The sequence below is a fragment of the Heptranchias perlo genome, chromosome 23 (genome assembly GCF_035084215.1).
Source record: "Heptranchias perlo isolate sHepPer1 chromosome 23, sHepPer1.hap1, whole genome shotgun sequence".
Taxonomy (NCBI): Eukaryota; Metazoa; Chordata; class Chondrichthyes; order Hexanchiformes; family Hexanchidae; genus Heptranchias; species Heptranchias perlo.
Window position 1 is genome coordinate 12759532 of NC_090347.1, and position 15134 is coordinate 12774665.

At 52.0% G+C, this 15134-nt stretch overlaps 1 protein-coding gene across 1 annotated transcript in view; it reads left to right on the plus strand.

Annotated features, from left to right (window-relative positions):
• Positions 1-15134, plus strand: part of map2k6 (mitogen-activated protein kinase kinase 6) — a 118567-nt gene that overhangs the window by 69008 nt on the left and 34425 nt on the right. Inside the window, exons 8-10 of the mRNA XM_068004030.1 lie at positions 160-287; positions 4081-4158; positions 6121-6260. Of these exons, the coding sequence (XP_067860131.1) occupies positions 160-287; positions 4081-4158; positions 6121-6260 (346 nt within the window). The remainder of the gene's footprint in view (positions 1-159; positions 288-4080; positions 4159-6120; positions 6261-15134) is intronic.

A 15134-nucleotide genomic window follows, 5' to 3' on the forward strand; every position in this document is an offset into this window, starting at 1 on the left:
CCTGTGAATCTTAACAAACTGTTAGAACGCCTCTAACCCTTTTTCTAAAAACTGCTCGGGTATAACGAGGGGGCATTTCTGTTTAAGCTCCTCGCTCTCTGGCTCACTCTGTTTTGAACAAGCAATGGGTGTTGCATAAACTATTGTATTTTCTTTCAGACGTGAAACCATCCAACGTCCTGATAAACGTACAAGGCCAGGTTAAGATGTGTGACTTTGGCATTAGTGGCTACCTAGTGGATTCGGTAGCTAAAACCATGGATGCTGGGTGCAAGCCATACATGGCCGTAAGTAAAAGTCCTGACATCCTTTAAACATGATGTGGAGAGCGAATCTGGGTCTAATTTGGATTTGGGGCCTCCCACCAGCCCGAACGGGCGGGCAGAGCGGCCACTCCGCTGACTTCACGCCTGTTTTGGACCCAAGTCGAATTTCCCTGCCCTTATGTTTGAAGTCACAATGTGAACTCTTGAGAAATTTATACACCAAGCAACTCGTTGTGTTGGGACTTTCATGTAAGATGGCCTAACCTAGAGTGTTAGTTACATCAGTAACTTGACAAGTGCCTGTGCTAATGGTACTAACACTGTTCCGATGAACTTTTGAAATGAGCTTTTCCTGGTTTGTTCTATTACTAGTGACCTGTATTGACAGCGTAATGATAGCGGCTACATTGAGTACACAGTATGGAGAAACCTGCAGCTATGCTCGTGTTCTTAATTTGTTTAAAATAAAATATCAAAGCCACCATCCACTAAGCTCAGGTACAGTAACTTTTGCTATCTATTCCATATTGAGTAAAATTTCTCCACTGTTAGAATTTCTTTCTGGACTTCTGTTTTAGTAATGACGGGCCAAAGTTAAATAACTAAACGCAGTGGCTGAGTTCTCGTCTTCTCATTTTCTTCAGTGCTCGGCTCTCTTTGGGAATGCTAATGGAGCCCTGGAGAGAGAGAGTGAGAGAGTGTGCGTGTTCAGATCAAAAGTCCAAGCCTAGTGTTCTGTGATGATTTCCTGTTGGGCACTGGGCAGCTGTCCATTTCTGCTGCTCTGAACCCCCAAAAAAGAATTAATTAGCTTGAAAGGTGCATGTGCTAAATGTAAAGTCCAAGGGTTCGCTTTGTTTGCCCTCATTGTCCAGCAAATACTGGGAAGCCTAGGTGGGCCGTTTAACCATGAAACAGGCTGCGAGGTAACATGTATCCTTTTGATGGTGACAACTAAAATTTTAGAGCCTGCTTGCATACTGTGGCAGCCCTTTAGTAGCTCATCCCAGTGGCTATTCTTAATGTGTGAGCCTAGATAGACAGTGTCACGGGGCTGTTCCCCAAGAGCAACATTATAACTAAGCCCCATCCTGTCCTTGCTCACACATATATGCACTTTCTGACACAGATGACTGGACACAGTTCAGGAGTGGCCCTGGTTGTTAATTTTCCCCCACCCTGGCCAAAATGAATTGCAGTACCCTCTGGATGAGATCTGCCTACTCAGCAGAGACTGGGTACCAATATGCGACTTCTAAACAAGAGGTCTAAAATCAGGCAGATTTCTGGATTAGGACACTCGCGCTGGGAGCTGTCGTCGCACCTGTTTTGGAGTGATGACCACTAGGTATTTCAAAAGTCTGACTCACTTCATCACCAAAATTGCAATGTATATAGAACAGTTGTTTTGATTAAAACCATATTATTTTACGGAGTGAGTATTGACACCACTGTCAGCCAGTGAGTTGGAGGTGGGGCGGGACTTACAGTGGGACTTGCAGCAAACAGAGTCTATTTGAACATAGTCAGTATGCACTGCAGCAAACAGAACTCGTGACTGAAACTAGAATCATTGAATTGTTACAGCACGGAAGGAGGCCATTCGTCTCAATGATTGTAAGAGCAATCCGGTTAGTCCCATTCCCCTGCTCTTTCCCCGTAGCCCTGCACATTTTCTCCTTTCAAATATTTATCCAATTCCTTTTTGAAAGCCACGATTGAATCTGCATCCACCACCCTTTCAGACAGTGCATTCCAGATCATAATTACTCACTGCGTAAAAAAAGTTTTTCCACTAGTCACCTTTGGTTCCTTTGCCAAGCACCTTAAATCTGTGTCCTCTGGTTCTCGACCCATTCCGCTAATGGGAACAGTTTCTCTTTATTTACTTTATCTAAACCCGTCATAATTTTAAACACTCCTATCAAATCTCCTCTCAACCCTCTCTGCTCTAAGGAGAACAACCCCAGCTTCTCCCTTCTATCCACATAACTGAAGTCCCTCATCCCTGGAACCAATCTAGTAAATCTTTTCTGCATCCTCTCTAGGGCCTTCACATCCTTCCTAAAGAGCGGTGCCCAGAATTGGACACAATACTCTAGTTGTGGCCGAACCAGTGTTTATAAAGATTCAACATAACTTCCTTGCTTTTGTACTCTACGCCTCTATTTATAAAGCCCAGGATCCCATATGCTTTTTTTAGCGCTTTCTTAACCTGTCCTGCCACTTTCAAAGATTTGTGCATTGACTATGCTTCCAGTACGAAGAGGGTGCACATTATGAGGCAGAACGTTGGGGGAGGCCCTCCCTACACCAGCTGTCCTATTAACAGTTCCAGCACCCGCTTTAGAATTGTACCATTTAGTTTATATTGCCTCTCGTTCTTCCTGCCAAAATGCATCACTTCGCACTTCTCTGCATTAGATTTCATCTCATTTCAAAGACAGCAGAGACTATCGATAAAAGCAGGATTATTTCTCTGGCAAAATGCAGTGAGTGAAGGATAGTTACATAATACAAATAATGTGTGTAAAATCTATCCCAATCACATACAGCAGTATGGTCTGTAGGTATGATTGACTGGGGGAATTACCCAACCATCTCCATTCTGGCCGGGACTTGTGGTTCACTATATGCAGCCATTATTTTATTGGTTGCCCTTGTCTGCATCAACAGAGCACTGGGTTTGACAAGCATTGACCATGCTTCCAGTACGAAGAGGGTGCACATTGAGGCAGAACTTTGGGGGAGGCCCTCCTTACACCAGCTGTCCTATTAACTGAGAATGATACTTACACAAAGGTTGACCAGTTTGAATGTCCTGAGAGAAAGTGTGGGGGGAGAGATTGCTTTTAAAAAAAAAAGTATTACAGTTCTCAGATGAGATGGTGACATTTTTTTGAAGTGTTTTGTGGTAACTGCTTAATTTTTTATCAGAATAGATCAATAAAAATCTCAAATTATCAGCAGAAAGTAGGGAAGTTATGTTAAACTTGTATAGAAGCTTGATTAGACCACACTTGGAGTACTGTGCACAGTTCTGCTCTCCATATTATAAAAAGGATATGGAGGCACTGGAGAAGGTGCAAAAAAGATTTACTAGGATGATACCAGAACTGAGAGGTTATCTTTATCAGGAAAAACTGAACAGGCTGGGGATCTTTTCTCTAGAAATGAGAAGACTGAGTGGTGACGTTATAAAGGTCTTTAAAATTATGATGGGGTTGATGGGGTAGACGTAGAGAAGATGTTTCCACTTGTGGGGGAGATCAGAACCAGGGGCCATAAATATAAGATAGTCACTAATAAATCCAATAGGGAATTCAGGAGAAACTTCTTTATCCAGAGAGTGGTTAGAATGTGGAAATCGCTACCATACAAAGTAGTTGAGGCGAATAGCATAGATGCATTTAAGGGTAAGCTAGCGAAACACATGAGGAAGAAAGGAATACAAGAATATGTTGATGGGGTTAAATGAAGAAGGTTGGGAGGAGGCTCGTGTGGACCATAAATACCGGCATGGTCCTGTTGGGCCGAATGGCCTGTTTCTGTGCTGTACATCCTATGTAAAGTCTGATCTGTTCAGCAATGGTGTGACAATGCAGTCTTTATAGAAACCCTTTGATATAAAGAACATACTTTAATGCCGAAAAATGACATTAGGCTCTCCTATCATCCATTATCTTTGATCACAGAGTATAAGTGAGAGTCTTTTTGTAGGACAGATGTTCTGATGTTGTACAGTAGGGATGCTGAATGTAGCCTCAGGAGCTGACTCATCTGCTGAACTGTAAAACCTTGTCTCTTTCTGCAGCCGGAGAGGATTAACCCCGAGGTGAACCAAAAGGGCTACAGTGTCAAGTCTGACATCTGGAGTCTGGGAATTACCATGGTAAGTGTTTACCCTGGAGACGATTCAGCATCAGACCTCAGATTTGTAAATTTATGAGTATTTTAAAATGAGCAAACTAATCACTGCATCCTGTTGATAAATCATTGCCTGAAACCCTGTACGAGTTTACTGTCTTGCTAAGTTATTTTTAGGCAATTGTATGCGGGCCTATTGAAAGGAGACAAAATTAAAAGCAATCATTGACACCTAGAGTAAAGTCACTTTTGGAACCAAATGTGTCAGATCTTGTGATGTCATTACATTAGCTTGGAATGAGGAATGAAGACACACTTTACTGGATCCCTCCCTCTAAGGGGCTGCTTTATAATTTGGTTTTCGAGTGACCAGTTTAGATGACTGTTACATGCTGCCCATCTTTGGTCTGTTCACATTTCCTTCTGAGCTTTGACACGAACAAAGGATTTCTGGGTGGCCGTGCTGGTATTTTCATTTAAATGATTCAGGGCAGTTTTCCTCATTGCAGTTTATCTGGTTTAAAGGACACAAATAAGTAACCCTTTATTTCAAAGCTGTCAAATCCTGGGGGCATCACAGGGGCATCAGCAGGCATGCGGGCATCAGCGGGCATGGGGGTCACCGGGGAAGGTGGGGGAGTTAGTTATCGGGAGTCAGTCACCGGAGGCGGGCGGGGGTCTGTCATCTGGGGGGGGGGGGGGGGGAGTGTCAGTCATCGGGGTCAGTCACTGAGGGGGGGGGGGGGGGGTCTGGATCTGGGGTCGCGACCGTTGGGGTGGGGGGTCACTGTAGGTAGGCTTGTTGGGCCTGGGGGAAGTACTCCTGCTCCTCCAGGCCCACAAGCTGTGCTATAAAGGCACTTACCTGCTGTTTCAGGCCTTCTCGCCTCGCCTCGCCTCCCCTCACGCGACGTGAAGGAGAAGGCCCAGGAATCCAGGCCCCCAGAGGCTAAAATCACGAAACCTGGAAAAATGGAGGCCCGCAGCCTCTTTGAAAGGTTTTAGTGACCGACTTGCCTCCTGAGAGCGGGTTGGTTGCCCGCCCCTCATCCCGCCTCCGTGAAAACGGAAATGGGTGGGTTGGGGGCAGGTTTGAAATTGTTGCAATTTTTAATGCCCCTCCGCCCCCCAAGCCCACCCGTTTTTCCAGGCTAAAATCATGTCCTTTATCCTTAAATACAATTAAAACATAAGACATAAGAAATACCCATTCAACAAGACCATGGCTGATCTTCTACCTCAACGCCATTTTCCTGCACTATCCCCATATCCCTTGGTGCCTTTAATACCTAGAAATCTATCGATCTCTGTTTCGAATGTACTCAATGACTGAGCCTCCACAGCCCTCTGGGGTAGAGAATTCCAAAGATTCACTGCCCTCTGAGTGAAGAAATTTCTCCTCACCTCGGTCCTAAATGGCCGACCCCTTATTCTGAGACTGTGGCCCCTGGTTTTACACTCCATGTTGAAATAATCAGCAGACCCGATCCTTTAACTCTCCTTCTGCCTCCCTACACAGACTCACTGGAAGTGCAGTGATGTATGTTATGAAACTACCCATAAGCACTTTACCTATTTCAGTAAGAAAATTATTCACCAGATTTTAACCAGAGGTCCAGATTTTTAACCAGGCCTGGTTGTCGCTGGCAAGGCCAGCATTTATTGCCCATCCCTAATTGCCCTTGAGAAGGTGGTGTGAGCCGCCTTCTTGAACCGCTGCAGTCCATGTGGTGAAGATGCTCCACAATGTTGTTAGGTAGGGAGTTCCAGGATTTTGACCCAGTGACTATTTGTTGTACAAGTATCATGCAATTAATGTTTTAGTTACTGTAACATTGCCTCTCTGTGTACTATTTGATATTTTGTCATTTTTAAATGATTTCACCATTCCCTCAATCAACCTGTAGTAGTGTGAGGATTCTTGAGTGTTGCTAACGACTACGGACCTCTAGTTAATTAACACTGCCTGTATGCGTGTTCTGTTTAGATTGAGATGGCGATCTTAAGATTCCCGTATGATTCCTGGGGCACTCCTTTCCAGCAGCTCAAACAGGTGGTAGAGGAACCTTCTCCACAGCTTCCTGCTGACAGATTCTCCAAAGAGTTTGTTGACTTCAGTGCACAGTGGTGAGTTGAAAATGAATGTTCTCTTTCTGCGTTCTCTAATTCCTGCAGTTTCTAATAGTTTTTCCCATTCTCTCTTTAGAAATCAAAAAGAGGAACTTTCTTGCCTAATGATATTTCAGTGCTCAGAATATCATTAGGCAATTTTAGAATTGCAGGAACAGCTTGGTTACACATATATTCACAATACAAAGGAGGACTCTTGAGTGAATGGAAATTGACTAGATACTGAAAGTTAGTTCAGGCATAGATAGCCTCAGTGAAGATGGCTATAAAAGAAAGAAAAATGAATGCCTTGGATTTGTACTGTACTTCATCATGTCTCTTAGATTGATAAAGAAGAGGTACTAGAAAGGCTAGCTGTACTTAAAATAGATACGTCACCCGGTCTGGATAGGATGCATCCTGAGGTTGCTAAGGGAAGTAAGGGTGGAAAGTGCGGAGGTACTGGCCATAATCTTCCAAACATCCGTAGATACGGGAGTGGTGCCAGAGGACTGGAGAATTTCAAATGTTACACCGTTGTTCAAAAAAGGGTGTAAGGATAAACCCAGCAACTATAGGCCAGTAAGTTTAACCTCAGTGGTGGGGAAACTTTTAGAAATGATAATCTGGGTCAGAATTAACAGTCACTTGGGCGAGTGTGGATTGATTAGGGAAAGCCAGCACGGATTTGTTAAAGGCAAATCGTGTTTAACTAACCTGATGGAGTTTTTCGATGAGAAAACAGAGTGGGTAGATTAGGGCAATGCAGTTGATGATGTGTATGTGGACTTTCAAAAGGTGTTTGATAAAGTACCGCATGGTAGGCTTATCATCAAGATTGCGGCCCCTGGAATAAAGGGGGCAGTAGCAACAAGGATACAGAATTTGCTAAGGGACAGGAAACAGAGTAGTGGTGAGCGGTTGTTTTTCGGATTGGAGGGAGGTGCACAGTGGTGTTCCCAGGGTTGGTGCTGGGACCACTGCTTTACTTGATATATATTAATGACTTGGACTTGGGTGTACAGAGCACAATTTCAAAATTTGCAGATGACACAAAACTTGGAAAGGTAGTGAACAGTGAGGAGGATAGTGATAGACTTCAAGAGGATATAGACAGGCTGGTGGCATGGGCGGACATGTGGCAGATGAAATTTAACGCAGAAAAATGCAAAGTGATACATTTCGGTAGGAAGAATGAGGAGAGGCAATATAAACTAAAGGGCACAATTCTAAAAGAGGTGCAGGAACAGAGAGATCTGGGGATATATGTGTACAAATTATTGAAGGTGGAAGGGCAGGTTGCGAAAGAGGTTAAAAAAGCATACGGGATCCTGGGCTTTATAAATAGAGGCATAGAGTACAAAAGTAAGGAAGTCATGATGAACCTTTATAAAACACTGGTTCAGCCACAACTGGAGTATTGTGTCCAGTTCTGGGCACCGCACTTCAGGAAAGATGCGAAGGCCTTAGAGAAGGTGCAGAAGGGATTTACTAGAATGATTCCAGGGATGAGGGACTTCAGTTACGTGGATAGACTGGAGAAGCTGGGGTTGTTATCCTTGGAACAGTGAAGATTGTGAGGAGATTTGATAGAGCTATTCAAAATCATGAAGGGTCTAGACAGAGCAGATAGAGAGAAACTTGACCCATTGGCGGAAGGGTCAAGAACCAGAGGGCACAGATTTAAGGTGATTGGCAAAAGAACCAAAGGTGACATGAGGATGAACATTTTTACACAGCGAGTGGTTAGGATCTGGAATGCACTGTCTGAGGGGGTGGTGGAGGCAGATTCAATCATGGCCTTCAAAAGGGAACTAGATAAGTACTTGGAAGTAAAAAATTTGCAGGGCTAGGGGGATAGGGCGGGGAGTGGGACTAGCTGGATTGCTGTTGGATAGAGCTGGCGTGGACTCGATGGGCCGGATGGCCTCCTTCGTGCTGTAACCTTTCTATGATTCTCGATGAGATGTTAAACCTTTCAGGTGGTTGTAAAAGATCCCTTGGCATTATTCGAAGAAGAGCAGGGGAATTCTCCCCAGTGTCCTGGCCAATATTTATCCTTCAACAAGTATCAATAAAACAGATTATTTGGTCATTATCTCATTGCTGTATGTAAATTTATTGGCACGTTCCCTACATTACAACTGTGACTACACTTCAAAAGTACTTCATTGGCTGTAAACAGCTTTGGGACATCCTGAAGTTGTGAAAGGCGCTATATAAATGAAAGTTCTTTCTGTCATAAGAACATAAGAAATAGGAACAGGAGTAGACCACATGGCCCCTCGTGCCTGCTGTGCCGTTCAATCAGATCAAGGCTGATCTTCTACCTCAACTCTACTTTCCTGCCCGATCCCCATATCCCTTGATTTCCCCTAGAGTCCAAAAATCTATTTATCTCTGCCTTGAATATACTCAACAACTCAACATTCAATGGGGTGCTGAGTATCAGCATCCCTCTGAGTATCAGCATCCCTCTGAGTATCAGCATCCCTCTGAGTATCAGCATCCCTCTGAGTATCAGCATCCCTCTGAGTGAAGAAATTCCACCTCATCTCAGTCTTAAATGGCCGACCCCTTATCCTGCATCAATGCCCTCTCTAGCCAGGGGAAACAACCTCTCAGCATCTACCCTGTCAAGCCCGCTCAGAATCTTATTTGTTTCAATGCCATCACCTCTCGTTCTTCTAAACTCCAGAGAGTATAGGCCCATTCAACCTCTCCTCATAGGACAACCCTCTCATCCCAGGAATTAATCTAATGAACCTCTGCTGCACCCCCTCTAAGTCAAGTATAAGGAGACCAAACCTTTACGCAGTACTCCAGGTGAGGTCTCACCAAAGCCTTGTACAATTGTAGTGAGACTTCCTTATTCGTGTACTCCAACCCCCTTGCAATAAAGGCCAACATGCCATTTGCCTTCCTAATCGCCTGCTGTACCTGCATGCTAACTTTTTGTGTTTCTTGTACCAGGACACCCAAGTGTCTTTGGACACCAACATTTAACAGTTTCTCACCATTTTAAAAAATATCCTGTTTTTCTATTCTTCCTACCAAAGTGAATAACCCCACATTTCCCCACATTATACTCCATCTGACTGAACACCTCGAGAATTTTCAGTTAATCAGGGAGAGCCAGCATGGATTTGTGAAAGGTCGGTCGTGCCTGACAAACCTGATTGAATTTTTTGAAGAGATGACTAAAGTAATGGACAGGGGAATGTCAATGGATGTTATTTATATGGACTTCCAGAAGGCATTTGATAAGGTCCCACATAAGAGACTGTTAGCTAAGATAGAAGCCCATGGAATCGAGGGAAAAGTACGGACTTGGTTAGGAAATTGACTGAGCGAAAGGCGACAGAGAGTAGGGATAATGGGAAGGTACTCACATTGGCAGGATGTGACTAGTGGAGTCCCGCAGGGATCTGTCTTGGGGCCTCAATTATTCACAATATTTATTAACGACTTAGATGAAGGCATAGAAAGTCTCCTATCGAAGTTTGCCAATGACACAAACGTTGGTAGCATTGTAAGCAGTGTAGATGGAAACATCAAATTACAAAGTGATATTGATAGATTAGGTGAATGGGCAAAACTGTGGTAAATGGAATTCAATGTCGACAAATGTGAGGTCATCCACTTTGGATCAAAAAATGATAGAACAGGGTACCCTCTTCCCCCGTCCCCGCGCGCTCTCTCCTATTTCTTTTTGTCCTCTTTTTCTCTCTCCCTCTCCCTGCGCGCGCTCGCTCTCGCGCTCTCGTTGTCCTCCGCGCGCGCTCTCGTTGTCCTCCGCGCGCGCTCTCGTTGTCCTCCGCGCGCGCTCTCGTTGTCCTCCGCGCGCGCTCTCGTTGTCCTCCGCGCGCGCTCTCGTTGTCCTCCGCGCGCGCTCTCGTTGTCCTCCGCGCGCGCTCTCGTTGTCCTCCGCGCGCGCTCTCGTTGTCCTCCGCGCGCGCTCTCGTTGTCCTCCGCGCGCGCTCTCGTTGTCCTCCGCGCGCGCTCTCGTTGTCCTCCGCGCGCGCTCTCGTTGTCCTCCACTAGCACGCGCGCCCGCTCGCTCGCGCTCTCTCTCGTTGTCCTCCGCTCGCGCTCTCTCTCGTGGTCCTCCGCGCGCGCTCTCGTTGTCCTCCACTAGCACGCGCGCCCGCTCGCTCGCGCTCTCGTTGTCCTCCGCTCGCGCTCTCGTTGTCCTCCGCTCGCGCTCTCTCGTGGTCCTCCGCTCGCGCTCTCTCGTGGTCCTCCGCTCGCGCTCTCTCGCTCGTGTCCTCCGCTCGCGCGCGCGCTCTCTCTCTCTCTCGCTCGTGTCCTCCGCTCGCGCTCTCTCGCTCGTGTCCTCCGCTCACGCTCGCGCTCTCTCTCTCTCTCGTGGTCCTCCGCTCACGCTCGCTCTCTCTCTCGTGTCCTCTGCTCACGCTCGCGCTCTCTCTCGCTCGTGTCCTCTGCTCACGCTCGCGCTCTCTCTCTCTCGTGTCCTCCGCTCACGCGCGCGCTCTCTCTCTCTCTCGTGTCCTCCGCTCGCGCTCTCTCGCTCGTGTCCTCCGCTCACGCTCGCGCTCTCTCTCTCTCTCTCGTGGTCCTCCGCTCGCGCTCTCTCTCTCTCGTGTCCTCTGCTCACGCTCGCGCTCTCTCTCGCTCGTGTCCTCCGCTCACGCTCGCGCTCTCTCTCTCTCTCTCTCTCTCTCGTGTCCTCCGCTCACGCTCGCGCTCTCTCTCGCTCGTGTCCTCCGCTCACGCTCGCGCTCTCTCTCGCTCGTGTCCTCCGCTCACGCTCGCGCTCTCTCTCGCTCGTGTCCTCCGCTCACGCTCGCGCTCTCTCTCGCTCGTGTCCTCCGCTCACGCTCGCGCTCTCTCTCGCTCGTGTCCTCCGCTCACGCTCGCGCTCTCTCTCGCTCGTGTCCTCCGCTCACGCTCGCGCTCTCTCTCGCTCGTGTCCTCCGCTCACGCTCGCGCTCTCTCTCGCTCGTGTCCTCCGCTCACGCTCGCGCTCTCTCTCGCTCGTGTCCTCCGCTCACGCTCGCGCTCTCTCTCTCTCTCTCGTGTCCTCCGCTCACGCTCGCGCTCTCTCTCTCTCTCTCGTGTCCTCCGCTCACGCTCGCGCTCTCTCTCTCTCTCTCGTGTCCTCCGCTCACGCTCGCGCTCTCTCTCTCTCTCTCGTGTCCTCCGCTCACGCTCGCGCTCTCTCTCTCTCGTGTCCTCCGCTCACGCTCGCGCTCTCTCTCTCTCGTGTCCTCCGCTCACGCTCGCGCTCTCTCTCGTGTCCTCCGCTCACGCTCGCGCTCTCTCTCTCTCTCGTGTCCTCCGCTCACGCTCGCGCTCTCTCTCTCTCTCGTGTCCTCCGCTCACGCTCGCGCACTCTCTCGCTCGTGTCCTCCGCTCACGCTCGCGCTCTCTCTCGCTCGTGTCCTCCGCTCACGCTCGCGCTCTCTCTCTCTCTCTCTCTCTCTCGTGTCCTCCGCTCACGCTCGCGCTCTCTCTCTCGTGTCCTCCGCTCACGCTCGCGCTCTCTCTCTCTCGTGTCCTCCGCTCACGCTCGCGCTCTCTCTCTCGTGTCCTCCGCTCACGCTCGCGCTCTCTCTCGCTCGTGTCCTCCGCTCACGCTCGCGCTCTCTCTCTCTCGTGTCCTCCGCTCACGCTCGCGCTCTCTCTCTCTCGTGTCCTCCGCTCACGCTCGCGCTCTCTCTCTCTCGTGTCCTCCGCTCACGCTCGCGCTCTCTCTCGCTCGTGTCCTCCGCTCACGCTCGCGCTCTCTCTCGCTCGTGTCCTCCGCTCACGCTCGCGCTCTCTCTCGCTCGTGTCCTCCGCTCACGCTCGCGCTCTCTCTCGCTCGTGTCCTCCGCTCACGCTCGCGCTCTCTCTCGCTCGTGTCCTCCGCTCACGCTCGCGCTCTCTCTCGCTCGTGTCCTCCGCTCACGCTCGCGCTCTCTCTCGCTCGTGTCCTCCGCTCACGCTCGCGCTCTCTCTCTCTCTCTCGTGTCCTCCGCTCACGCTCGCGCTCTCTCTCTCTCTCTCGTGTCCTCCGCTCACGCTCGCGCTCTCTCTCGCTCGTGTCCTCCGCTCACGCTCGCGCTCTCTCTCGCTCGTGTCCTCCGCTCACGCTCGCGCTCTCTCTCGCTCGTGTCCTCCGCTCACGCTCGCGCTCTCTCTCGCTCGTGTCCTCCGCTCACGCTCGCGCTCTCTCTCGCTCGTGTCCTCCGCTCACGCTCGCGCTCTCTCTCGCTCGTGTCCTCCGCTCACGCTCGCGCTCTCTCTCGCTCGTGTCCTCCGCTCACGCTCGCGCTCTCTCTCGCTCGTGTCCTCCGCTCACGCTCGCGCTCTCTCTCGCTCGTGTCCTCCGCTCACGCTCGCGCTCTCTCTCGCTCGTGTCCTCCGCTCACGCTCGCGCTCTCTCTCGCTCGTGTCCTCCGCTCACGCTCGCGCTCTCTCTCGCTCGTGTCCTCCGCTCACGCTCGCGCTCTCTCTCGCTCGTGTCCTCCGCTCACGCTCGCGCTCTCTCTCGCTCGTGTCCTCCGCTCACGCTCGCGCTCTCTCTCTCTCGTGTCCTCCGCTCACGCTCGCGCTCTCTCTCTCTCTCTCGTGTCCTCCGCTCACGCTCGCGCTCTCTCTCTCTCTCTCGTGTCCTCCGCTCACGCTCGCGCTCTCTCTCTCTCTCGTGTCCTCCGCTCACGCTCGCGCTCTCTCTCTCTCTCTCTCGTGTCCTCCGCTCACGCTCGCGCTCTCTCTCTCTCGTGTCCTCCGCTCACGCTCGCGCTCTCTCTCTCTCGTGTCCTCCGCTCACGCTCGCGCTCTCTCTCGTGTCCTCCGCTCACGCTCGCGCTCTCTCTCTCTCTCTCTCGTGTCCTCCGCTCACGCTCGCGCTCTCTCTCTCTCGTGTCCTCCGCTCACGCTCGCGCACTCTCTCGCTCGTGTCCTCCGCTCACGCTCGCGCTCTCTCTCGCTCGTGTCCTCCGCTCACGCTCGCGCTCTCTCTCGCTCGTGTCCTCCGCTCACGCTCGCGCTCTCTCTCGCTCGTGTCCTCCGCTCACGCTCGCGCTCTCTCTCGCTCGTGTCCTCCGCTCACGCTCGCGCTCTCTCTCGCTCGTGTCCTCCGCTCACGCTCGCGCTCTCTCTCGCTCGTGTCCTCCGCTCACGCTCGCGCTCTCTCTCGCTCGTGTCCTCCGCTCACGCTCGCGCTCTCTCTCGCTCGTGTCCTCCGCTCACGCTCGCGCTCTCTCTCGCTCGTGTCCTCCGCTCACGCTCGCGCTCTCTCTCGCTCGTGTCCTCCGCTCACGCTCGCGCTCTCTCTCGCTCGTGTCCTCCGCTCACGCTCGCGCTCTCTCTCTCTCTCTCGTGTCCTCCGCTCACGCTCGCGCTCTCTCTCTCTCTCTCGTGTCCTCCGCTCACGCTCGCGCTCTCTCTCGCTCGTGTCCTCCGCTCACGCTCGCGCTCTCTCTCGCTCGTGTCCTCCGCTCACGCTCGCGCTCTCTCTCGCTCGTGTCCTCCGCTCACGCTCGCGCTCTCTCTCGCTCGTGTCCTCCGCTCACGCTCGCGCTCTCTCTCGCTCGTGTCCTCCGCTCACGCTCGCGCTCTCTCTCGCTCGTGTCCTCCGCTCACGCTCGCGCTCTCTCTCGCTCGTGTCCTCCGCTCACGCTCGCGCTCTCTCTCGCTCGTGTCCTCCGCTCACGCTCGCGCTCTCTCTCGCTCGTGTCCTCCGCTCACGCTCGCGCTCTCTCTCGCTCGTGTCCTCCGCTCACGCTCGCGCTCTCTCTCGCTCGTGTCCTCCGCTCACGCTCGCGCTCTCTCTCGCTCGTGTCCTCCGCTCACGCTCGCGCTCTCTCTCGCTCGTGTCCTCCGCTCACGCTCGCGCTCTCTCTCGCTCGTGTCCTCCGCTCACGCTCGCGCTCTCTCTCGCTCGTGTCCTCCGCTCACGCTCGCGCTCTCTCTCGCTCGTGTCCTCCGCTCACGCTCGCGCTCTCTCTCGCTCGTGTCCTCCGCTCACGCTCGCGCTCTCTCTCTCTCGTGTCCTCCGCTCACGCTCGCGCTCTCTCTCTCTCTCTCGTGTCCTCCGCTCACGCTCGCGCTCTCTCTCTCTCTCTCGTGTCCTCCGCTCACGCTCGCGCTCTCTCTCTCTCTCGTGTCCTCCGCTCACGCTCGCGCTCTCTCTCTCCCTCTCTCGTGTCCTCCGCTCACGCTCGCGCTCTCTCTCTCTCGTGTCCTCCGCTCACGCTCGCGCTCTCTCTCTCTCGTGTCCTCCGCTCACGCTCGCGCTCTCTCTCGTGTCCTCCGCTCACGCTCGCGCTCTCTCTCTCTCTCTCTCGTGTCCTCCGCTCACGCTCGCGCTCTCTCTCTCTCGTGTCCTCCGCTCACGCTCGCGCACTCTCTCGCTCGTGTCCTCCGCTCACGCTCGCGCTCTCTCTCGCTCGTGTCCTCCGCTCACGCTCGCGCTCTCTCTCGCTCGTGTCCTCCGCTCACGCTCGCGCTCTCTCTCGCTCGTGTCCTCCGCTCACGCTCGCGCTCTCTCTCGCTCGTGTCCTCCGCTCACGCTCGCGCTCTCTCTCGCTCGTGTCCTCCGCTCACGCTCGCGCTCTCTCTCGCTCGTGTCCTCCGCTCACGCTCGCGCTCTCTCTCGCTCGTGTCCTCCGCTCACGCTCGCGCTCTCTCTCGCTCGTGTCCTCCGCTCACGCTCGCGCTCTCTCTCGCTCGTGTCCTCCGCTCACGCTCGCGCTCTCTCTCGCTCGTGTCCTCCGCTCACGCTCGCGCTCTCTCTCGCTCGTGTCCTCCGCTCACGCTCGCGCTCTCTCTCTCGCTCGTGTCCTCCGCTCACGCTCGCGCTCTCTCTCTCGTGGTCCTCCGCTCGCGCTCTCTCTCTCTCTCTCGTGTCCTCCGCTCACGCGCGCGCTCTCTCTCTCGTGG